The following is a 26,868-nucleotide window of genomic DNA, read 5'->3' on the forward strand; positions in this document are numbered from 1 at the left end:
ATGATGAGTCTAAAGGTTTCTCTCTCAATGTTTATGACATTATTTGGCTTAATTTGTATTATTAATGAAACAAATGGATTGGATAATGGACTTGGTAGAACTCCTCCGATGGGATGGAATAGTTGGAATAGGGTAATTGTTTACTGCGGAATGAATATCGAAATAAAATAATATAATTATTTCTCAATTGATTTCAGTTTAATTGTACTATTGATGAGAATCTAATTAAACAAACTGCTGATGCTCTTGTTGATTATGGATTACGTGATATTGGTTACAAATATTTGAATATTGGTAAAAAAAATTACATTTCAAATTTTTTTAAACTTATTTAAATGTATTATATTTACTACGTAATCGTTTTTCTAGATGATTGTTGGATGGGTGAAAGGGATGAACAAGGATACATTCATGCTAGCAACATCACGTAAGTTTAATTAAGTGATAATTTATAATATTAATTATCCAATGCTCATGACTGTATTCTCTATAAGATTTCCAGGTGGAATTAAAGGTAAACCAAATTTTATTTTCTCGAATTATGTAATTCTTAACCTAACGCGTATTTGATTTTATAGCATTGGCTGATTATACGCATTCAAAAGGACTTTTATTTGGAATTTATAGTGATGCAGGGTATCGTACATGTGCTGGACGAATCGGAAGTCTCGGTATTTTAAACTTCTACATATTCTAAATACGAATGTTTCAACCGGTTTTATTTATTTATTTTTTTTTTATAGGATTTGAAGATGTTGATGCAATAACATATGCATCATGGGGAATTGATTATTTAAAATATGATAATTGTTATAATGAAAGTATACCTGAGCGACAACGATATGAGGTGAGTGAAATTTAAATTTCTTTGACCCGGAATAAATCATTTAATGTTAATTTATATATAATTATTCTTTTTTTTTAGATTATGCGTGATATGCTCAATGGTATAAATTGTATCTGTTAGTTCGTTGCAGTTAATATTTGTATTAATATTTAACGCCATTTTTTCTTAATCAGCCACTAAAAGACCTATTTTTTATAGCATTTGTGAATGGGGGTATGAGATTTTTTATCGTAAAATGCGATTATATATTAAACTTTTCTTTTTAATTAACGCAATATTATATTTTTAGGGTAAGCCAGCCGTTCCTTTGGGCGAATGAGGTTGGAAACAGGTATCTCATCAATTTCTCTTTTTCATTGGTACTTTCACATATCTAAATTTATTTAATCATATAAGTTGGAGAACAACAGGAGACATTCATTTAGGATGGGAATCAATTCTAGATATATTACAGCAACAACATAAAATTACACAATATGCAGGTCCGGGTGGTTGGAATGATCCTGATATGTTACAAGTTGGTAATGGTAATTTAACTATTGATGAACAAAAAAGTCATTTCTCTTTATGGGCTGCTCTTAAAGCTCCTCTTTTACTTGGTTTTGATGTAAGTTATAGTTTTATTAAACTGATTACTATTTAAAAGACAAATGATGGAGATAATAATAAAGCTTTTTTTTGCTTGTTTGTAGATTAGATATCCACCTACTGATGTTTTGGGAATTGTGAATAATACTGAAATTATTGCTATTAATGTAAGTATTATTAGATTGTGAATTTTAGATTTTATAGAGATATAAGTTGAATTAATTAATAAATTATATACATTCTTTTAGCAAGATCCGTTGGGAAAATCTGTAAATATTGCTCAAAGTACAAAACGTATGGATGTTTGGACTGGCGAATTATCTGACGGTTATGTAGCTTGTAAGTTCAATCGGTTTATAAAAAAAAAGATAAATATATAATTTAGTTATTAATAAAATATTTTTTATTTAGTATTATTTAATAAGGCTGAAACATCTATTACCATTAATTTAAATTTTACTGCACATCTAAACGTACAAGGTGAACTTTCAATTAGAGATTTATGGGAACATGAAGACAAAGGAGCTTATAATGACAGGTAATTTATGATCTTTTATCTTATTTTAAAGAAAAAAAAGTTTCCATTTATTTAATCATTTATTTTCATTATTATCTATGTATAATAGCTATTCACGTGAAGTACCTAAACATGGTATAGTTGTATTAAAACTTACTGGAGGAACAAAGATTAAAGAATATCCTGATTTCATAGATCAATATAGTGATGCTGCATTAAGTGAATTTGTAATTAAATACGGTGTTTTTGTTTTATTATTGATTGTTATTGTATTTCAATATTATATTCGTTACTTTTGTAAATAAAAAAAATAAACATGTTTCTGTTCTTTGTTGCTTTGTTGGTGAATATTCCATATTTATAATAATAATCTTAAAGTTGATCATCGAAAAAAATAATTTTGACAAGCAATATTGAATTTTCAAGACCATAAAATATCTACACAAATTACTTTCTTTTAACAATTCTATTATCTCTCTTTGAGCTACTAATAATTCCACTTGTATGTTGATGACTTTTGTTCTTAATTCTTCATGTTCAGGACAATATTTTTGTTTCTTTCATAAATAGTTCATATCAGTATTGAAAAATAAAAAATTTAAATGCAATTAAATACCTTATACCATGCATTAACAATATCAGATATCTATCATATTTATCATAAATTTTTTCTTTGGATTTGGAATGAAGTTGCTTTTTAAAATGCTCAGCTCCTTGAAATAGGACTAATGTTTGTATTTCTATAAACTCTTTCAAAAATCCTATAATAAATTCTTTTATCAAAAAGTATCCATTTTTTTAATAATAAAACTTTAATATAGTTTTACCATATTTTGTTATTATGCCTTTAGTTTTAATAAATAACCTTATATTTCTTTAAATACTATATAAATAGGATTTACTTTTTTATAAAATAATTTATCTTTATCATATTTAAAAAAATGCTTGTATTTTAAATTTTAATATATATTAAAATATATAATTTCTAAAAATGATTAATAGTTTTAAAAATTATAATCCTTTTTGGTTTTATATAACAAAAAAACTGATTATATAAGATGCAATCTCTTATAATCTTTATTAATTATGTTATAAATCAATAAAATTGCAGTTTTTTAAGAATCATAATTTTCTAAAGACTAATTAATATATACTATAAATTATATTATAATATTAAAATAATAAATAGAATTTTTTTATTTATTTAAATAATTAAAAGTAAACTTTATATTTTTAAAAATGTTTAAAATTTTTAACTTAAACTAAATTAAATAAAACTAATATTGTAAATTACAAGTATATATTGATCAAATTTGTAAAACTAATATATAATGATGCAAATTTATTATTCAATATACTTTAAAATATTATTTTATAATATTTAAAAAAAATTTTTTGGAAAAATTGCTTTAAAAGCAAATTAATTTGCAAAAAATAATTTCTTGAAATGTATTAATTTATAATTCACCAGTGAACCATAAAACTTGGCTATTAAATTCTGGTAAAAGTTATATATATATTTACTAATAATGTGGAATCTACAATTCTAGTAATGCAAGGTACAAATTACTAAAATAATATAATATAAAAACTAATATTATAGGCATAAAAATATGCCAAATTTTAAGCATCAAAAGACACTTTTATAAGAGCTGAAAATTTGAATTTAAAAAAAAAATCTAGTATTTTAAAAATTTTAAAGATAATGTTCATCATCTAGTAATCATGGAAAAATAAAATTTGGTTCATCAAATTCGTTTCATCAAGATGCATTTAATAGTAATATCTCTACAACTAATATAAAGTAAGTTATCCCATATTTTTTTCCAGAATCGCAGATTTTAAATTATTGATAAAATATATGTGAACTTATCACCATCTTTTAATAGTCAAATTTTATAGTTTACTGGCAAATAATGAATTAACTAATTAAATATATTAAGTATTTCTTATTATAATAAATTAGCTAATTAAATTCTTTAAATTCTTTATTATAATTTTATAGCAAATTTGAAATGAAAACCAAAAAATTCATTATATCAAAAGCTAACTGTATATTTTATAAATTATAATTCAATAATTATAAAAAGATGAAATACTACTTATTGGATTTATTTTAATAAGATGAAAAATTAAATAGTAGTAATTTTATATATAATAAATATTAAATTATATCATATATTAGAATTTTATATTTTTATTTACTATGTATTTTTACATTTTATTAAAACTATCACCATTTGACTTATTTGCTAAGATAATAAATTTAATAAACTGTATTTATTTCAGTTTATTATAATTATTAGATAATAATATAATGATAAAATATATATTTTTTAATTTTATTAAAAAATTTTCTATTAAAAAATATTTCCAAATAAATCCTTAAATAAAAAAAAATTTCTCAAATAAAAAAAATTATATTTTTTAAAACAAATAAAAAATTTTTTTTTAAATGATTTTTGAAAAATTTTTTAAACAAAAAAGATTTTTAATAAAAATATTTCAAAAGTTTTTTAATTTTAAACATATAAAAAAAAATTTAAAATAAGTTTATTTAAAATTGAATTCTAATATTATATATATATTTTTTTAGGGTTTTACTTTATCTTTTACTTTAAATTAGTAAGTTTTAAAAGTTATTTTTTTTAAGTATCAGCAATAACCAGTGATACTTTAACATAATTATGTTAAAATGTTACTAATGATTTAGATTAGATTATGTAAGTAACTTCATAATCTATAAGTGATTTCATAATCTAATAATAACTTCTAGTATTTCTTACAAGTCAAATCGAATTGAATTTCAAATTAATTTTTTATATAATAAAATTTGTTTTACGCTAATTTTTATAGTACTTTAACTATATTATTTATATTATGCAAGTCTATGCGAGTTATTTTGAGTTACATATGCGGAACACTAATAACTTCATAATCTATAAGTAATTTTATAGTCTAGTGATAATTTCATAATCTATAAGTGGATTTATAATCTAGTAGACTAGTAGTAATATTATAATCTAATTATATAAACTAACAGTTACTTTATAACCTAATTACATCTAGCTGTGACTTTATAATCTGTTAATAACACTTTGATCAGTTATTTGTATGCTTTTTAGTTATTATTTTAATTATTTTATACTTTATTATAATAGGTAACATTATATTTTAATAGTAACTTTATTATATTTAAATTAAAATTTAAGTATATTATAAGACTATTATAAGTACATTTTTTATGTATTTAAAATATACTTAAAATATATTATAAAATATATTATAAGTATATTTTAAGTATGTAAAAAATATATCTATAATATACTTGAATTTTAATTTAAGTATAATTTAAATATATTTTAAGCATTTAGGCAAAAATTAAATATATTAAAAATATATTTTAAGATAATTTTAAATACATTTTAAGTATATTATAAGTATTTTGCAATTTTTAAATTAAATATATTTTAAAAAGTTTTTAATTATATTTTAAATATAAATACTTTTTATAGGGTAATGATTAGACTGATAAAGATAGAAAGACTGGTATTAGTATGATAAAATGAATATGATTTTTAGAGTACATTAATGAAAATATAACTCCTTCTTTCTGGTAAATAGAAAAATAGGTATATTTAAAAAAGAAGCAATTGAAATCAAAAAGAAGGATAAAAAACAGAAATAAAAACTTAAAAATAATATTAAAGTTATGGTTACGGCAATAGCTAAAATGAATCAGGTACAAGAAAGAATTTGGAAAAAAAAAATAGAAGTTAAAAAGAAGAGATAAGCATATAAAAGAGAAAGATCAAGGATGGAATTTGAATTAAGAATGAAAGAATTAGATTTGAAATTACAAAAAAAGATTAATTTTATATTTTAGCCTTTATTTTTGTATTAATTTTTTTTTTTATTGAATTTAATAAAACATTAAATATTATTGAAATAACTGGGTTATTATCTGATTTCTTTTTAATTTTCTTGCTTTTTTTAAAGGATTTTCACTTAAATTGTAAATATTATTATTTTCTTTATTATCATTATCACTATCATCATCATCATTATTGTTTTCATCTAGTTTATTCCAACTATTATTATTTGTTTCTAAAAAATTATATAAAATTATACAATACTTAGTAAAATGAATGGCAGTTGATATTTTCTAATATTTAATTCTTTTAAATTACTAAAACTATTTTTAAATCTACAAAATGCATTTTTTACTACTATATGATATAAAAAATGAGTAATATTAAATTGTATTTCTAAATTATTTTCAAAGATTATTAAAGAGTTTAATGAGAAAGATAAATAGTGGATATGTAGAATTCCCAAGTAAATAATCCAATCCTTTTATAAATGTAAAAACATTTTGATAAAAAAAAAGAATTTTGGTACACTTTAGTATTATGAATAAAACCTGGCCATTTTATTTTATAATCAATAAAAATGCTATAATAATTAACAATAGTACAATACCTTGACATTGAATTGAATACTTTTTTTATGATTCTAATAAATTTTAAATTATTTAAATGGAGCAGTTTCTAATATTATATGGGTACCATTTATATTACCAATAACATTATTAAATTCTTTAATATTATTAAATCAGGACCCAGAAATATATATATAAAGGTCAGGTGGTGAAAAATTTTTTTACTATAAGCTGTATGCAGAGACTTTTTATATGAGTAGTACACATAATTGACACCTGATATTGAAAATCCTGCAAAAATACACAAATAAAATTTCAGATATTAAGTTATTAATTATTTTATTATGGTTTCTATATTATTTATAAAACCAAGTACTAATGTGAAAAAATAGAATTTACCATTTTTTTAATTAAAATTTCACTTTTTAACCCTTAGAAATTTCTTTCAATTAATACTAAATATTACAATGCGGTTAATTAAATAAATATGTACAGTAAATATATTATATATATAAGATTAGCCAAATTTAGACTAAAAATACGCAAACTAATTTTTTACATATAAAAATTTTGATAAAAAATACGCAATCTTGATGATCTAACTATAGATGAAAAATTCTAAAATTGTACGCAAATCAAAACTTTACTCTGTCTAATTTCACTATAATAGCGACACATTTGTGTACCCTACCCCTATATAGTATATATTTCTGGATCCTATTAAATCCTAAATAAATTATCTTTCTTAATTTACCTGTTGGTTATTTAACTAATTTACTTTTTAATAAAAAGACAGCAATTATAACTCTTTTGCAATATAAATAAACAGTACCTTTTGAAATACTATATTTTGATGAACATATATATCAAAAATTTCATTCTTTGAACCTACTCTTCATAAAAAAAATAGCTAATTGTAATTTAACTAAAGCTTATTCGTAATTACTAGTTAGCTGAAAAATTAGATGTGGTTGATTTTTTATTAAAAAATTTTAAAAGCTTTATAAATCCATTTTCATTATTTTTTTAAATATTATATCATTATATTTAAGAACAATTAAATACCAAATTTAGTAATATTATAAATATAAGATTAAATAATAAAAACATAATCAAAAAAAAGCTACTTTATCTTTTTCAACTTCTATTCTTTTAAAATCATTTGCTTCTCCTAAATTCTTAAAAAGCATTTTATAAAATATGCTGATAATAAATTTTCAATATTTTGCTGATATCTTATTTACAGGTAAATTTTAAAATAAAATATTTCTTTTAGCATTATAAAATAAGAAAAAAATTTTTCTATATTTTTTTTCTAGAAGAAAAAATTTATATAGTGATCCAATTAATAATCATATATTTGGATTGGTTAAAGAATTTTGTAATTAAAAATCTGATCAATTAAAATTGAACAGGCTTAATTCATAAAAACTAAAAAAGATTTTGTAAAATAGACAAAAATAGTTACTTATAATGAATGTGAATTGAGTCATTCCAGAATTTTTTAATGGAATTGTTAGTGAGTTCTTTTTTATAATACTGTATACAAATGGTTTTTTATTGAATATCTCTAATTCAAGAAAGCAGAAATCCTGGCTGGTCTCTCAAAGACAATTATATATTATAATTACAAAAAAGCTATACAATATATTTTGGAGACAAAACCACCAAAAGATATTCTCTTGCCATTATAAAGCAATTGATGACAAAGATACAGGTTGAGTTATATCATTTTCATAACTAATTAAAAAGGTATTTATTAAATTTTATTTAGGATAGCAAAGAAATCAAACAGTTCTGGAAATTAATAACTGTAGAAAAGAAATATACAGAACAGTTAAAAGTTTTCAGAGATAACGATAAATTTAAAACTGTAAATATTATATTGTATTCACTAGCTTGTATGTGATTTAATTGATCAATAATTAAATTGGATACATTTTTTCTTTCAGAATATTTTCAAAATTTGCAGTAAAAGATTCAATGATGAAATTAATTCTACTATTGAACAAAATGCAAAGAAAAAAAACTTAATAAGAATAATAATATAGCATACCTACTTGCATGAGAATAATAACAGATAATGCAGATAAAGCTCAAAATGAAAAGGCAAATAATAAAAAATACATGAATGCTGATAAAGAAAAGATTGCATTTTAGATTATTAACAATTAAAAAAAAAAATGGAATTATTCATAACACTTCATAAGCTGATTTTCACATAACAAATATTTGATGTGTTATTTACAAAAGTTATACCTAAGTTGAAATCCTTTAAAAGTGTTGTTGCAGGATTCCAGAAAACACTTATATAGGTAAAATCACAAAAATATTTTTTATTAATAGCTTTAAGCAAAGCTTTTTATTATGATTGCTAAGCATTGTTGATATCTAACCTTAAAAATTATATAAAAATAAATAAATCAATCTTCTAACCTAATTAAATTTTTATTATAATATATATAATTTATAAAATATATTTATTAACTAAAAATATTTTATTAAATACAATTTTAAATATGATCAATACATTGTGAAGCTAAATTAAACATAATATACAAGTAGATTAACAATATTCAATTAATAAAATTAAATTAATTTTATTACAAAAAATGTAAATTTCTTCACAAGTATTATATTTACACCCATAAAAATTAATATATAGGTAGTTTTGACCTTGCTGAACAATTTCAATTAATTTAGAAAGTCAATTTCATTTGACTAAAGTGTGTAATTACACTCTGAAGTTATAAACAGAGAAATAAAAAATTTAGAAGTTAGTACCATTATGAAAAATGCACTTTTCTCCATAAGTATTATATCCACATTCATGAAAATTAATATATAAGTAGTTTTAACCTTACTGAACAACTTTTAATTAATTTAGAAAGTCAATTTCATTTGACTGAAGTGGTGTAATTATGCTTTGAAGTTATAAATAAAAAAGTAAAAAATTTAAAAGTTATTACTGTTATAAAAAATATGCTTTTCTATATAAATATCATACTTAGCCATATGAAAATTAAAATACAAGTAGATTTAACTTGCTGAACAATTTTACTTAAGCATAAAAGATAATTTGATATAACCAAAATAGTGAATAGTGAAATTATATTTTAAAGTAAAACATATTTACAGTAATTTTATTTAACAAAATAAACATGTATAATACAGTTAAACTTTGATATAGCAAACTCTTTATATAGTAAATTTTTCAGACAACTATAATAAATTTCTCTCGCTATAATAAATTAACCAATCAAATCTCTTAAAATCTTCACTATAACCTTATAGCAAAATTGAGGTCTGGACCCTAGGGTTCGTTATAACAAGTGTTGATTATATAGGCAAATGTAGGGGTATAACAGGATCCCATTTACTTATAATAAAGGTCATTGTAGAAAATTGGCCCTTTACTAATAGTTTTTACCTTACTTTTTTCTTAAATTCTATTGGTTAATTAGCTAAAAAAGAAAAAATTCATAATAATGTAACATAAAATTTCCTTTTATAGTAGGATCTGCAAAGAATTTTATATATGATTTTTACCTTAGGCCTGGGGGTGACCTATCTTATAAGTAAGCGGGATCCTAGTATAAGGGGCGTGCCAGAAATCACGTGATTATCTTTTTCATTAGAGCAGCCATCTTCTTGTGTGATTGAATTCTGATTGGCTAAAAATATATACAGTATAATATATAATATATTACATTAATATATATATTATAATACAATTAGTTTGCTATCTAATAATCACTGGTAAAAAAATGGTCTATCCTACACATATCCTACACATATCTTACATATATCGGCATCAAAATGTAGAAAATAAACTTATGAAATAATACACATAAATACGCATATCGGGTACTTATATATATAGTATACCTATCAGGTACCTGATATATGTATGATATATATATTAGTACCCGATATGTGTATGATATGTGTATTATTTGTGTATGATTTTCTACATTTTAAGTACCCAATATGTGTAAGATATGTGTAGGATAAATCATTTTTTTACCAGTGAATCCAATTTGCATAAACTTTTTTTTGTTTTGTAGCCCCATTTATGCTTTATAAAATAAAAAACAATTCATTGAAATTGGACTGCTAGATGGTGAAATAATTGCAAAAAAGCTTGTTAATAAATAAATTATTACCATATATTATATATATTATAATACAATTATTTCACTATCCAATAATCCAATTTGCATAAACTTTTTTTTTTGCGTAGACCTCTTTATGCTTTACAAAACAAAAAAAAATTCATTAAAATTGAACTGCTATATAGTAAGTTAATTGCAAAAAAGCTTCTTAATAAATAAATTACTATATATTACATATATATTATAATACAATTATTTTACTATCCAATAATTCAATTTGCATAAACTTTTTTTTATTTTGTAGCTCTCTTTATACTTTATAAAACAAAAAAAAATCATTAAAATTGGACTTTTAGATGGTGAGATAATTGCAAAAAAAAGCTTCTTAATAAACAAATTATATATTTTTACTATAAAAATATACTATTACCATAAAAGGTATATTGTGACACCTGATTGCAGGACCTGACCCCCCACCCACCCACTAAATCACGTAATTTCTGGCACGCCCCTAACCATTCTTACGAAGAGAAGAAGTAGATATTGCGAAGTCCGTGACTGAGGTAGTAGAGTCATAGGTGATGTCACATTCAGACTAATGACTTAGAAACACAAAAATAAATATCAAAACTACTCCTAAAAGCATCCTCAAAAAATTTTACCTAAGAACAGAGAAATTACATAAGGATATTTAAAAAAAAATAGCATACTCATTATCTTGATTAAATTTAAACTATAATCTGACTTCAGAAGTGTTTATAACATCTCATAAATGTACCTTGAAAGTAACAAAAAAGTTGCAAAAAGGTAACGGGAAAGTACCAGAAACTGAAGGTGTAATAGGTGCAGTAAATTAACAATAATTTTGGCTAATACTATTATAACATAATTTCAACCAAAACTTTAGACAATAATTTGGTACCTAAGCTGAAAATAAAAGAGATCTAACTGGTGAATTAATAGAACCACTTTAGCTTCCTGCCAGTTTTCTTTACGCTTCTTTCCAGTTTTATGACATTACTATAATACTGGCATAATGTTGAGATGGAACTTAAATCATATGTCTAAAGATCGGCCAGAATTATGGCATAATATTAGCCAAAATTAATCACAAATCTACTACCATCTGATATCTTTTTTTACATCATCTTGACACCATGAAAGGTAACCAAACAGATCCAGAAGAGATTACCCTCAACACCTTAATAGGCTACTAAACAGGTTCAGAAATAGGTAAACAAATGAATAGCATTTATTTTATTAATAAAAAAAGAAATAAAAGTATAAAAACAAACAGATAGCATCTTAGCAGTAAAAAGGCTAAAGATAAAGAAAAAAAAAGCAACAACTAGATCATGAAGTTGTCATTAGTTTATAATATTACAGTTATTATTAGATTAAAAAGTCACCATTAGAATATAATGTTACCTATTATAATATAGTAGGAAATAATTTAAACAATGACTAGAAAGTCATAAATAAAGGTATAGAAACAACCAATCAAAGTGTTATTAACAGATTACAAGACACAGTTAGTTTACGTAATTAGGTTATAGAAAACGACCAATCAAAGTGTTATTAACAGATTATGAAGACACAGTTAGTTTATGTAATTAGGTTATAAAGTAACTGTTAGTTTATGTAATTAGATTATGATATTACTACTAGATTATAAACCCATTTATAGATTATGAAGTTATCACTAGACTATGAAATCACTTATAGATTATGAAGTTACTTACATAACCTAATCTAAGTCACCAGTAATGCTTTAACATAATTATGTTAAAGTGTCACTGGCGACTTCAGCTTTAGCTTAAATTACAAATTAAAGCATTTAGTTATACTACTACTAAATAGTAAGTTTCAAAGTTTTTTGTTTTAAAACTTGTTTTTTTGTTTTTTTTTAAAAAAATAAAAATTCTAATTTATATATCAGCTTTGACATTACCTTTTGTCTTTTGAATTGGTAAATTTCAAAAATCTCCAATTTTTTTATAGATATCATTTTGATTTTAAGCTTAAATAAGTAAGTTTCAAAGCTTTTTTAAACTTTTTTTTTGATTTTTTATTTGAAAAAGAATTGATTTTTTTTATATAAAAATAAATTGTTATATTAAATGCAATTAGAATATTTCTGATTTAACAATTTAATATTATTAATAAATTCTAATATTAGTTAGTTCCCAATATTGCAATCGATTTATCCTGATTTATTAGCTTAAATCCAATAAGAAAGACTATTTGCATCTAATTGGTTATTATTTAAAATAGTATTTAGACCCGATAGTTAACAATTTGGTCTTTTTTTTTTGTAAAATATTGTGTTAAACCTAATGTTATTAGAATTTAGGTTTGACTATTAAAAAACCTGTTAACGAATTGTTCAAGAATAATTATCAACTTGTTATTACCCATTAAGCTATCCGATATCTATCCATTAAATAACTTTATCTTAACAGATTAAAATGGGTTAAGATGGTTGGACCTGATAAGAAAATTAACATTTATCAGCTGATCTATGGAATACATATTTTAATTTTAATATACTGGAACCTTGATATAATGGGTCTCGTTTTGTCTGTTAACAATCTGAATATTATTAGATCTGTGAAGTTATCGTCTGCGATACGTTTGTTATAATTGCTTGTGAAACTTTATGTCGTACATGATGACATTCATCAAATTCGAATCTGAATCAATTATACACCTAATGATTATTTTTCATTAAAAAACGATAGTTTTCCTCTTACTCCTCTATTAGTCTTTATTTTGTGTTTGATTAACACTAATGATAACTGAAACAGCAAATCAGATACTAAATCGCGTCGTCCCGGTTTGCACATGGCAGGTTCCAGGTTCAACTAATTCAACTGGGCCAGCTTATCCTCGCTTTCCAGGTGTCGTGAGAGAATGGCGTGACTTCGGCCTAGATGTCATTTTGAATCGTCATTTTCCGGGAGGACAGTTCCCTGCGTTTCCAACTAATACAGAGGATCTACATGTAGAAGAAGATGCAAAATTTCGGTTTTATTCTAATGTTATAAGCCCAGTTGTACCACTACTAGGAGGAGCATTATTTAAACACAGATGTATTGGAATGTTGGGTGTTTCCGATTTCATTTTATGCACTAATAATCCCCCAGTGGGTCTGATGCCCATGATGCCTGTGGAGGTTAAAACGTTTCACAATTTGAGGTTAGGTAATTACAACCTCTGGGAAATTTATCGATATGCTGACCGGGCTCAAATAACGGATCAAAATTTTAGGTTTATAAAAAGGATCTTATCTCAGGTGTTTGGCGAAATGGCCTGCAATGGCCTTCATTACGGGATCTTGACAAGTTATTCTGATACGTACTTTCTCAGACGATCGGAAAATGAACCAAATAACCTCTATGTTTCTCATGTTTTTCATCCTGATAGTATCAATCCGACTTTACGCGAGTGTGTTTTCCACATCAGTCACTTAGCTATTAATGATACCGTCGGTAATAGATTGGATTGTGTAATAGATGACAAATTTACATCTTATCAATGCTCTTTTCTAATATCTTCTTGTTGAACTAACTCTTGTTTTACCAAAAACTTAAATTAAAGGTACTTGTAAATATTAATGATACTATCGGGAATAGATTGGATCATATGATGGATGACAATTTTACATCTTATGATGATGATGACGACGAAGATGATGATAACGATGATGATCCTGATGATGATCCTGATGATGATCCTGACTATGATCCTGACGATGATTATATTCCTCCTGGTTCTTCTAGTTCAAAAAAGAGGAAGAGTTCTTCGATTCAGACTGGTAGCAAGAAGAGAGTGACTGCGTTATCTTCCAAAGGAATCACTACAATAGGTAAATATATAGGTAGTGGAACCTTTGGAAAGGTTTTTTCTGGCTATTATGATGGTCAATCCGTGGCATGGAAGACTTGTGATGTGTACAAGGAGCAAAAGGCGACGAAAATGCTAGAACATGAGGCTCATATTTACTCTATTTTGAAAGAATGTCAAAGTACAAAATTTTTTTATTCATAATATTTTTAGATATTATTAACTTATCTATTGCAATATTTATTATAGGTCATGCTGTTCCACGTTTGCTCTATAAAGGTTACATTTATGACGGATATCTTTTTGCGTTAGTATTACAGTTAATTGAGGGCGCCCATCACGTTGATCCAGAAAGACTCACTAAAGAGGAAAAAAAAATAATAGTCAATCAACTCAAGTCAATACATAATTGCGGCGTCCTTCACAATGACATCTCAAAGCAAAATATTCTATATGAACCAAAGAGTCGCCATTACTTTTTTATTGATTTTGGCTTAAGTGAGATCGTGGATAATGGGTCGCCGAAATTGCGCAAGGAAGAAAAGAGATTAAAAAAATTTTTACAACTTTAATTATCTGGATGTATAGTGTTTATGTGAGAAAATTAGAATCAATTATGATGATTGTCACTTCGACCAGTTTGTGGGCACTACAATTTGGAATTAGAATTACTTAATTAGGACTATTCTTTATCAATGATAATGTATCATTATGCTAGAAGGCTAGATGGAACATAAATAAATTTTTATTGCAAGTTACAATGTGTATATAACTTTTCATTTAAATCATAAAAAATATAATAAATCATGATATATTTGCGCAATTTATTTTTTGCAATGTATATTATTTAGGCAAAATTTTATTAAATAATAAAGCGAAGTAGCAAACGAACTGTATGATGCTATCAAAGAGGGAGGGAGTACGCGGATCCGGCATAATATATCTATAGCTAATTATTTTGTTTCTATTGCTAATATTGCTAATTACGAGATTCTCATCCCTATACTCTTTTTCTACACTAGATTTTCGAAATAATACATATCTACACCAATAAAGTATTTAAGTTGTTAATAAAACTTAAAAAATTTAGGATCTATAGCATAAATTCAGAAGATAAGTCACTGAAGAAAATAAAGCAATTTAATATTTCTGATTAACACTTACCACTAACTCCACTCCGTCTCATATTCAAGAAATTTGTTGAATGCGTTATTACAAATGTGTTTTGATTTTTTTTATCGCTAGAGCGATACTGCGCCAAACACCGATATTTAAGATTTTGACAGGGAGCCCCCGGCTGAAATTACAGTCATGTGAATTTTTCTCTATAGTTTTCATTGCGCCGAGTCAGAATTTCAGATTTTTTATTGTAAAACCCATTAACCAATTCAAAATGTAAATTGAGTATATTGAATCTTGACTTTGATTGAATTTCCAAATAAATTTCTATAATTAAGCCAGTTATAAAAAAAAAAAACAAAAAAAAACTATACTTTTTTTTGTAATTTTAATTCTAATTTTTTCAATTCTAATTCTTTCATTTTTAATTTAAAATCCATTTTTAATCTTTTTATTTTATATGCCAACCTTTTCTTTTCAACTTCTAATTGTTCCTTTTCTAATAACAATTTTTTTTCCAATATTCTTTCTTGCAATTGATTCATTTTAATAGTTATAACTTCAACATTATTTTTAAGTTTTTCAAATGCTTCTTTCTCAATGATACCTGTTTTCTTACTAATTGCTAAAAAAGGAGGTACATTTTAAGTACTCCAAAGATCTTATACATTTTTTCATACCAAAACCAATCTTTCTTCGCTTTACCTTCTTTAATTAATATATAATTCTTTATTAATCCACTAATTTTACCTTAAAAAATAAATAATTAAAAAATTTTAATAATTTTAATATATGAATTAAGAAAAGAAAAAAATAAACAATTATTTACTTTTAATTGACATTCCCCCTTTTTTAGGTAAAACATTCTTTGCAATATCATCATAAAAACTAGTTTTATTTCCTTCAGACCAAGCTGAATAATTTTCTTTAATATAATCAAGTAAAATATTGATTTCTTTACATGTCCACTTATTTATTAACTTATAATGTAATCCCTTTTAACCTAAAATAAATAAAATAAATAACTTATTAATACTTAAATGATTCTCAAATATATACTTATTTGTTACTGACTTGTTCAAGTTGATTTAAATTTTGAGGTGAAGTGGAGGAGCGTGTTGTTGAGGAAGAGAATTTCGTTGAAGAAAAGCGTATTGTTGTTGAGAAAGAATATGTTGGTGACCGGGAAGAGCGGAAAATTGTGGGTAGAATTGTTATCAAACGCGTCATTTTCTTTTTCATGAAAGTTCATGAAAGTCGGTGTTAATAGTTTGTACTTTTGTCAATAATTTATGAAAACGCGAAAAAACTTTTCGTAGTTCGGAAGTGGGACACTGATCGAGTTACACAATTTCGCTATCCAATAATTATCAACCCAAAAAAACTTGACATGTATTATTAATATTATTATTTGCACTACAAAGGCGATGATTTTAAATATTTTTAAAATACTGTAAAAATATAATCCAATAAACATAGAAACAGATTCAATTTCCTATTCCCCTATTTCCCTTATTTGTCTTATTTGTAAAATATTATCTTTTGATCTATTATGAAATATATATTAAAATTGATAAGCTTTAGGTGATTTGCAAAAAATATTTTATAATTTTCAATTATGACTTACTTCGTTCTTAAAACGATACTACCAAATACAGTACGACTACGGCATACGCCGTATATCGTAATGCCTTTATAGTTAAGTCATTTAAATAATTTCGACATATACCGTAAGTCCGTAACACCGACATCGTAATTCAGCCGTAATTCAAGAATTTCGATGGCATTCGATAGCACCTATAATACTTTTCAGTCAATAATATCGAAATTTTTGAAAGAAACATGATTAGGGATTGTTGACTGATTCATCGTTTATCTAGTAATCTAGTAATCTAGTAATATAGCAATCTAGCATTGCGTTGTTTGAAAATTTATATATTTTTTTAAACCTCATATGAGCGAGTGAGTCATATCGTTAATATTGACTTTTTGTTCTTTTTACTCATATGTGAGAAATTCTTTTTCAAATTCATCGATTTCGTTAAAAGTTTCATAAAAATTCTAAATGATGAATAAACACGGCTATGCTCAAAAGAAAATAACATATACAGTAAATTGATTTAATTACCCATTTAATGTATTCAATGATTCAAATGAATAATGATAAATTGGCAATTGATTTTATATCATACAATCATACATGCATACTAAATACTAATGTAGTAACGTTCCATTCCCTTGGAATAGAATTTTCCTTTTTTGAATACATAAAAGGAAGTATTTTACTATTTTCATTTCTCATTTCAATTTCGAATGAATTTAAATTTAAAAAAATCATGAGACAATACAAATATTACCAAAGATTAACTCAAATGTTGTGTACATTCATTCTCTTTTTTTTTTCATAAACTCAAATGAAAAAAAAAAATCGATTTTTTTTTTTTTAAAACAAACAAATAATAAACAGATAATGTAATATCATGTGGTTGACATTATAGAACATTCGCAAAAAATTTCGTAATATTTTTTAAAAATATTTTAATGCAATAAAATCTGATCCCATTGTACAATATTTACAATGCTTTTTTTTTTAAATGAAAGATATTCTTTATTTTATTTAATTTTTTAGGATTAAGTATTTTTATTAAAAAAGTAAAAAGTGGGTTTTACGTTTCACATTTGTTTTACTATAAATTTTTAGTATTTTTTTTATTTATTTATTTTTTTTTCTCATTAACACAATCATTTATAACTTAGTAGCACAAATGTTAATACGTCACCGAAGTCGTCACATTATCTCAGTTTGTAACAGACTATCAGATATTGACGGAATATAAGATATATAAGATTAATCAACATATGAAAAAAAAAAAAAAAAGTTATTTACCTAACATTTAATCTACGATAAATAGAATCAGATTTACGTAAGAACGATTTTTTTTTAACGAGTTAATTACAAATGGTACGTCACAATCAGCACCCTGGTGACCGGGTCACCAAGACACAACATATTGGTTAAAAAAAATTAAGTTCGATGATTTTACAATGAAATAAAATCTGCGCAGTACGCAGTAACAAAAAAAATGATAACAAGATAAAGCTAAAGTTAATCTATATAATCAATTTAACGGTAAACTCTTTTTTAAAAAAAAATCAGCCAAATTTACTTTTTTAAAAGAATTGATAAGAAACCTGTTTTATAAACAGAGAAATCTTTGTCCAAAAATCAAAAAAAAAGACAAATCAAAGCAATACAAGTTAAATCAATCAATTAATCGAATAAAGATGGAATGTTTAGCATTTGGCCACTTGGCGTCTAATAAATAAAGATCTTCTAAAGAAGGGTTTCTTTTTTTAGGTTTTATTGTTTCGTCAAATTTGTATATATGTATATATAATTGTAACAATATATAAAAAAATATATATATATATATATACAGTACAGTATATACAGTATAATAATATTTTGATTAAATTCATATAAATCATTAAATTTAAAAATAGAATTGATTTTACTTGATAATGCATAAACTACGAATAAAATCTGTAGGCTTACATCTTAATTCCAAGAAGTTTTATTCCTCGTGTACATATTTCGTTTATTCTTTGTATGACAATAACGTGAAAAAGAGGAAAAAAAAAGAATGTATGGATGTAAACAATTAAACAATCATAAACAAAGATTTTTTTATCGGTTAATCAGGTTCGGGATTTGTCCATGACAAAATGGAAAGATGCGAAAAAAAACGCGAATTTACTTAAAAAAAAAACAGATTGGCAGATGTTTTTTTAATTATGATTGGATCAAAAAAAAAAAATTCTAACTTTATTATTATCTCCGATAATCCTATTATAATATTATTATAATATTATAATATGCTTTTAAAAGAAATGTTACACATTTTATTATAATTTAATCTAGTTTAATCTTTTCAAATATCTTTTTACTTTTTCTTTTCTTTCATTGGTTACCTTTTACCAAATAAGTGTTAATGAAATCTTCTAGATTATTTACTTTTCTTTTATGAAACAAGAAAATAAACTTGTATTATCTGAAACTATTTATCACTTGTACTCCTTTTTTAACTAAAAAAAAATCAGTAAAAAAAAGGAATAAATACAAACAAATAAATCGCCTTTTTCCAATAAAAAACTGTATGTATCACATTCGCCCACCAAATAATATCAAATAATATGAAAAAGAATGTGGGGTATAATAAGTTTATCAAAAAAAATAACGGTAGAGTAATAATAAATTAAGTAATTAGTATTAGGTATCAGGCGTAATCAATATTATTATTATTATTTATTTGAGAGATGTCAATAAAAATAAAAATAATAATAAATATTTTTAATATTTTTTGATATTATTTTTGGTAGTTCATATAAGGACCAATCAAACTAACCCGAATATTTAATTTATTAGTAATACTCTATAAGTTTATTCCGTGTTTTTAATTTTAAAAAAATGGGATCAACTTTTTACTGCGTGTCATTTCCCACGTCAAAAAAAAATATAAGTTTTTAAGTACTATAATTTTATTTACTGTATTTATATTTTATATATATATATAATCTTTTGTTTATATTTTACATAATGGATCTTATGCGATCTTTTCGCTTTTGGCCATTAAATGAATAATCTTACATTACTAGCCCTGTTAGACTTTATTAGTCCAGGCATAGTTTTTTTTTAAAAAAAAAAAATTGTGTAAAATTGTGTAAAATTGTGTAAAAGTGTAAAAATTGAAAAATAAATTACATGATTTAGAAATATAAAAATATATATCTATTTTTTTTTTTCTTATGAAATTTTACCAAAATTTACAAAAAAAGTGTAATCACGATGATTGAATATTATAAAGATGGTCGAAAAATTTCGTGATTTAAAATTTCCGAACTATCAAGGACACCAGCATCAACGAGTATTTCACTTAATCGACCATTTGAATGCATAGTAGCAAGTTCATCGCTACCACCGATTGATTTACCATCAATAAATATATTTGGAAATGTACTTCGATATGTTGACTTTATCAATGCTTGTTTAAATTCATCTGCATCATCTATAAAGAATGTGTAAGTTATTATATAATTTGTAATGATTTATTAATTCTAAAATGAAAAGTAATAATAACAATACCTCTATTATCAACTTCGATTATCAAAACACTAGGTGAAATATGATACAGTGAAAGAATATGTTTTACCTTTCGTGAATATCTGTGAATGAATGAAATTAAATTAAGGATCAAAAAAAAAGATCAAAAAAAGTTCAAAAAGTTCAAAAAAGTTTTTTACTTACGGACAATAAGATTTACTAAAAACTACAACAGGATTATCATGAACCAAATCATCAATTTCCAATTCAACTTTAGTTTGTGGTTCAGAATCATAATAAAAATCCAATGCTTCCTCGAAACGTTGTTTTGCAATATTTGGTTGATGATTAAAGGTAAAATGATGATCATCTTGTGAATCATAAAAATTTAATGGTTCATGAACACCATGATTATGACCACTTGGACCAATACGACCATGATTTTCTACTTCCAATCCATGAAGTCCTTCTTCACCTCCTTCTCCCATAACGGAAGCAGCTGCCAAAGCAGCTTCATTATTCTTATTATAATATCGTAAACTATGAATATTAAATCCAGTACCACTAAATTCTGCTACTATCCATAATGAGATTAAAAATGCTACGAGTGTAGCTCCCAATATTCTAAATTTTTTTGTTTGAACATAATGATCAATAAAATCTGATAACGTATGATGATTATGTGCATTAATAGGTGTTATTGGATAATACGTTGGTAAGATCGCCGCTTTAGACATTTCTTTAAAAAAAATATATATAACGAAAGAAAAAAATGGTCGACCAAAAAAAATGTGTCTTAATTTATAACTTTTTTTTTTATGCGATTACGTAATTGACGGAAATTTGACGGATTATGGTTTGTTTCGTTAAATAATAAAAAAAAAAAAAATTTTTTTTTTTTAGTAAAGTATAAGGGCAAAAATGTATAAATTGAATAAGGAATAATAAATGAAAAGATACCCGTATCTGTAATTGTTAATGTATAGAAATAAATGATAAATCGTTTCAAAAATAAAACAAAGAAAAACAAGAAAAAAAGGAAAAAAGGAAAAAAAAATTTACAAGAATAAAAAATAATAATTTACAATATAATATTTTTAATATTTTTTTTTTATATTTTTAAATGATTTTAAATAAAAAAAGGTTTGTTTCTTTTATAATGGGAATTTTATTTTAAAAAAAATTTTCATTAATCATTTATTTAAAAATATTCGATTGAGAATAGAAAAAAAAAAATAATAATAATAAAAATAAAATTTTTTTTTTTTTAGGAACAAGAAAGGTGGAGGTGACCCTTTTGAGAATCCTTCGGAAATTGTGTACTTTTTAAGTTTTTTTTTTTATATATATCGGATATGGAATTAGTAGATTATATAATTTATTATACAAAATAAGATTATATATATATATATATATACTATATATTTTTTGTTTGATATTTATATTGAAACCAAACAGTTGGGGTGGTTACAAAAAATATTTGTAAAAATGTTATCCGACATTATAATTGGTGGATCAAATAGCCATACTTAATGGGCTTAATGGGCGGATAAATGATCTTAAATATTTTTTAAACAATATTAACAAAGTTGGGCACTCAAAAAGTCGGGTGACAGGTGACTCATATATTGTGAAACTAGTCATGTAAAGCATTAATTAAATTTTTAATACAATTGGAATTTTTTTTTATATTCAAATAAACATCTGACTTTGACTTTGATGAAATTTCTTTTCGAAACATTAAAAAAATCATTCCTTTTTTTTTAATTATTAAAAGAAAAAAAATATATATATTTATTTATTTATTTTTATATATAATATAATAATAATGTACATGATCAATTTTTTTGTCGATTTCACATTGTTACCTCGCATTTTGCCATCATTTATCCGGCTTTTATCGGATATTTAATCAAAGGTCGGTCAATAAACTAGCATTTAAGTTAAATTTTTTTTTTTTTTAACAATATCCATTTAAAATGCTATATCCAATTTTACTTTTATGGTTCCTTTATGTACCAATATTGGATTTGGATGAACACAATGATACTATTTAAGTAATAGTTTTATGTCACCAAATTTGACCAATAAAATGATTTTATTACCTTTTTAATTACTTTTAATAGGATAAATGTTTGAATCAAGATATGATATCTGATTTCGTAAATAAATAAATGTATACAATAATTACATTGGTTACTAAAGCGGATAAATAATAATTATTAAAATGTTTCAGATAATTGTTTCAAGACGATGTCTTTGTTGTAACTTTTTGCAGATCTTTCGTTTCGAGAACCACTTTATTTTGTAGTACTACGGAACGTTGGTCGATTTAAATTATTATAATAGTGATGAACGTGATGTAATTTGATATTCGGCTAGACACCTGCTTAGGAGGTAATGCTTTTCCGGAAGAATTTGTCCCATGTAAAAACTTCCATCCGATGATTTTCCATTTAAAGCTGCCTATATATGACTATACGACCCGTTCCATTTCACATGAATTATAATTTCTGTTCTTATAATAGATTTCCTGCCAAGAAAAAGAAATTTTTTTTTTTTAATTACAATTGTTTATTAAATGGAAATGGAAATATCTTTGTGTTAAAAAAAAGCCCGTACCATTTCTTCATTCCCTCTCCGGCTCATAATTCTTTCTCGATATCGTCTAACTTTTTTTAGTATTACCGATTTCGCATTATCAAAATTTTTTAAACTTTAAAAAATAATTTCTCAATAAGTAATAGACAATTTCCAAATTTGTATACTGCGTACCCAAACTTTATAATTTTTGGGATTTGAAAGATAGTGTAATATTTTTTTGGAATATCTTTTTTCTTGGCAAAAAAAAAAAATTGTTTCATTTTTTTAAGTCTTTCATATGTCTAAAAAGTATGTTTAGTACAAATAAATTATATAATTTCATTATTGAAACATCCACGAATTCTTGGCAAAATTTGTAACAAAAATTACGCACGTTTTTTTTATAATCTGCAAGCAACTTCTAGTTTCACTTTTTTTGCCAAGAAAAGATATGTATCACGTGATAAAATACGCCAAATTACATTGAATATCAAAAAGCGTTTTTTTTTTTTTCTTTTTCGTAATTACATATTTTTTTTATTACTCTAGGTGTAAAAAAGGATATTCATTTAAACAATGTAGAAAAATCTTTTTCTTTTTAAAAATACTTTGGTACTTGAACTGTTTCTTTTATTGTTTCGTGATTCTCCTTGATTTTGAAGAAGTTGATTATCAATCATGATTTAAGGAATAAAGGAAATAAACGGAAAATTAAAAAACAACAAATAATCAAGTGTAAAGGTACAAATTATTTGCTCCCCCTTTTTAAATTGCCCGTTTCAATCAATTAACTTGTTTCCAATTAGGAAAATCTTTCTAAATAAAAAAAACAAACCCGATTATCAAAATTTCTTACCCCTCCTTCTTCCCCTTATCATTTAACACTTGAAAATTTTTTTAATTTTTCATCCCTTAAAAATAATATAATTAATATGAATCTAAATTTATTGTTAAGTCGATTAAGGATGTGCATAATAGTGATATATTTCATCCAGTTAGTTGATCGATATTGAGATGAGAGACGATTAATTATGAATATCACTATAATGATCTTTTTTAAAAAAAAATCGAACATTCTTAATAGAAAAAAATCCACGATATATTAAATTGATTAACCGGGTTAAATGTACGTTTGAGTTACGGTACGTTTGAGTTACGGTACGTTTGAGTTACGGTACGTTTGAGTTACGGTACGTTTGGGTTACGGTACGTTCGAGTTACGGTACGTTTGGGTTACAATACGTTTGGGTTACGATACGTTTCGCCGAAGTTTATTTCGCCGAAACTCATTCATTTCACTGACGTCACATTTTCCGAAACCGCCTTTGATTCATTTTACAGTATTATAGCAAATTTTGAAATATAGTGGACACTTGATTGTCGGGATTGTCGGGTACTCCGTACTCGGATTACTCGGCTAGTCGCGTTATTAGAAAAGAAAATAACACGGAGTATATTTTAATTAAATTTTAATATAACATAATTTACATTATACAATTACTATATATATACAGTATGTGTTCACGTATATCTTTTCTAATAGCCCAGTAACCTGAGTATCCGACAATCCCAACAATCAAGTGTCCACTATATTTCGAATTAAGGAAAGCAAGAAACATTTTTAATGATATAAATTTTTTTGTTTCTAAATTCTAACCGTACTACTTCTATATAAGATTACATTTTCCCCATAAAAATGAAATATTAAATTCGTATGTGTAAAAAGCGGCTAAAAAAAGCACAATTTTGTCCAATTTATGTCTTATTACAAAACTAAAATTAAACAAAATGGTGCTTTTTTAGACATTTATTATATATGAGCATAAATATTAAATATAAAATAAATTTAACACATTTCTTCGGCACTTTGAAATTAATACGCAGTAAGGAGTGAAATGATGTCGGTAAAATGAAAGTCAGCAAAATGGCGTCGGTTAATTTCATGTCGGTGAAATGGCCGTCTGTAATTAATTTTCCAGATAAAGGGCATTATTCAAAATATCTCAATCACAATATCGTTATCATATTTTTTATTATTGGGTTAGCAGTTTGGATGATATTTTAACCACCATATCCAATAACTGGGTTATACGTGTTATACGTCCAAGATCATATTCCAATTGTTCCATATACAGTACAGAAAATAAGTATTAGTTATTTACTGATCTAGTAGTATATCATCCTTCGGATGATGACCCATTTATATACTAAACTAGATCATAGTATTATCATCCTAGATATACTAATTGGTCCGCCAGGCAGAAAAAATCCCAAATATCAATTAGTAGAGGATTAATATATGTGATATTTAACCCAAATATCAGCATATTAAAACCTATAATAACTAATTCCTAAAACGCAAAGATTATAAGGCTTTAAAAGGATATAATATAAAATCATTCTAATTCTCATTTAAGTAATAACCCCCTAAAATCTCAACTTAACTCCTTTGTACGAGCTGTACACAAGAAATTAAATGGTTAAAGTCATAATAAAAATTATTATGTGATTTCTTTATAAAATAGGGAGTAAAAATGTTGAACTAACTTAAATTAGGAAAATTAACAAATATATTACAATATATGTATTTGACCAGCATTATGAAAAATTTAAAAGGTATTATCTACAAATTTATTTTAAATGTGGGTCCCATTCACATATGATATCATATACGTTCACTTTTGGTGAGAATTTTAAAAAAAGTAGAAATCAAACGAATTCAACGAAAAGAAGGGATCGATCCATGGAATATTAGATTATCTCTAGGATCTTAGATGATTGTTGTAATATAAACTTTTCCTTTTTTATAAATATTAAAAAAGAGAGATGATTTTTCCAGAAAAAACAAATTCACACGAATTGTTATAAAAACTGGTTTTATTCCGGATTCAGATAAAGAAAATTCAAGGGTATAAAGATCTAAATGTCACGAGTCCAAAGAAACCTTAACCATATTTGTGCACCCCACGCTCACCACATGATCGACTAATTGATCGATAACATCATAGTTAACAATATACAAATTATAAAAAAAATGTAAACAAAAAAATATTTAACATCTAAAAATCACATATTAAAAAAAAGCCACCTTAATTGTGAAAATTCACATTTCACAGCATTGTAATACCATTATTTTTAAACACGCGAATGTGAGTCACCGTAATTCTCTTAGTTTTATTTCCGTAATGAGAAAACTTTAAAATATTACAAGTTTAAATCCGGAATAATTTTTTTTTTCTTTTTTCTCTCAGGTTTAAATAAAGTAAATCACGCGTTAATCAAACGGGGTAAATTTGCGTAACATTTTGGGGGATGTTTGAATGCGTTGATCTACACGTCATATATGTCATTTAAATTATATTTTTTTTCATTTTTGAATGTCAAAAATGTGAAATTTGAAAAATAACCCAAACTGTTATTACGAGTTAATATTGAAAATAAGAACGACTTTTGGTAAGAGAAAAAGCAAAGAAATCGTACGGTTTTCTTATCAGTCATGTACAGTATTTTTTAAATGTTATTTACACGATGTTTATCGGTTATTAATTATTTTTATAAAGATCTTTCCTATTTTAGAATTCACAAGGTTCATGAAAATCGCAAATCATGGTAGATCCAATCGTAACTTTTTAAGCTGTCGTGTAAAATAATAAAATTTATTTTCGAAACGATAAAAAATTTAATTTTTTCCTTCCCTGTTTTCTTCTTTGT

General features: G+C 24.5%; 4 protein-coding genes across 4 annotated transcripts; 1 reads left to right on the forward strand and 3 right to left on the reverse strand.

Annotated features, from left to right (window-relative positions):
- OCT59_020030 (uncharacterized protein) lies at nucleotides 1-2,257 on the forward strand (the record flags this gene model as incomplete). Its single annotated transcript, XM_066143915.1, has 14 exons — nucleotides 1-132; nucleotides 198-294; nucleotides 370-427; nucleotides 495-514; nucleotides 579-671; nucleotides 744-847; nucleotides 926-947; nucleotides 1,021-1,060; nucleotides 1,137-1,178; nucleotides 1,244-1,454; nucleotides 1,540-1,602; nucleotides 1,684-1,774; nucleotides 1,847-1,973; nucleotides 2,062-2,257. The coding sequence occupies 14 exons, from the start codon at nucleotides 1-3 to the stop codon at nucleotides 2,255-2,257; spliced, it is 1,296 nt and encodes a 431-aa protein (XP_066005619.1).
- Nucleotides 2,258-15,841: 13,584 nt separating this feature from the next.
- Nucleotides 15,842-16,703, reverse strand: OCT59_020031 (uncharacterized protein; the record flags this gene model as incomplete). The annotated part of the gene is made up of 5 exons (XM_066143916.1): nucleotides 15,842-16,098; nucleotides 16,179-16,223; nucleotides 16,303-16,386; nucleotides 16,455-16,476; nucleotides 16,548-16,703. The coding sequence occupies 5 exons, from the start codon at nucleotides 16,701-16,703 to the stop codon at nucleotides 15,842-15,844; spliced, it is 564 nt and encodes a 187-aa protein (XP_066005620.1).
- A 265-nt stretch (nucleotides 16,704-16,968) lies between these two features.
- OCT59_020032 (uncharacterized protein) lies at nucleotides 16,969-17,775 on the reverse strand (the record flags this gene model as incomplete). Its single annotated transcript, XM_066143917.1, has 4 exons — nucleotides 16,969-17,020; nucleotides 17,101-17,136; nucleotides 17,203-17,270; nucleotides 17,674-17,775. The coding sequence occupies 4 exons, from the start codon at nucleotides 17,773-17,775 to the stop codon at nucleotides 16,969-16,971; spliced, it is 258 nt and encodes an 85-aa protein (XP_066005621.1).
- Nucleotides 17,776-20,330: 2,555 nt separating this feature from the next.
- On the reverse strand, nucleotides 20,331-21,311 carry OCT59_020033 (uncharacterized protein; the record flags this gene model as incomplete). The annotated part of the gene is made up of 3 exons (XM_066143918.1): nucleotides 20,331-20,539; nucleotides 20,617-20,696; nucleotides 20,779-21,311. 3 exons carry the CDS (start codon nucleotides 21,309-21,311, stop codon nucleotides 20,331-20,333), a joined length of 822 nt encoding a protein of 273 aa, XP_066005622.1.
- Nucleotides 21,312-26,868: the final 5,557 nt, after the last annotated feature.

Source organism: Rhizophagus irregularis, chromosome 29, assembly GCF_026210795.1.
Source record: "Rhizophagus irregularis chromosome 29, complete sequence".
Lineage (NCBI taxonomy): Eukaryota > Fungi > Glomeromycota > Glomeromycetes > Glomerales > Glomeraceae > Rhizophagus > Rhizophagus irregularis.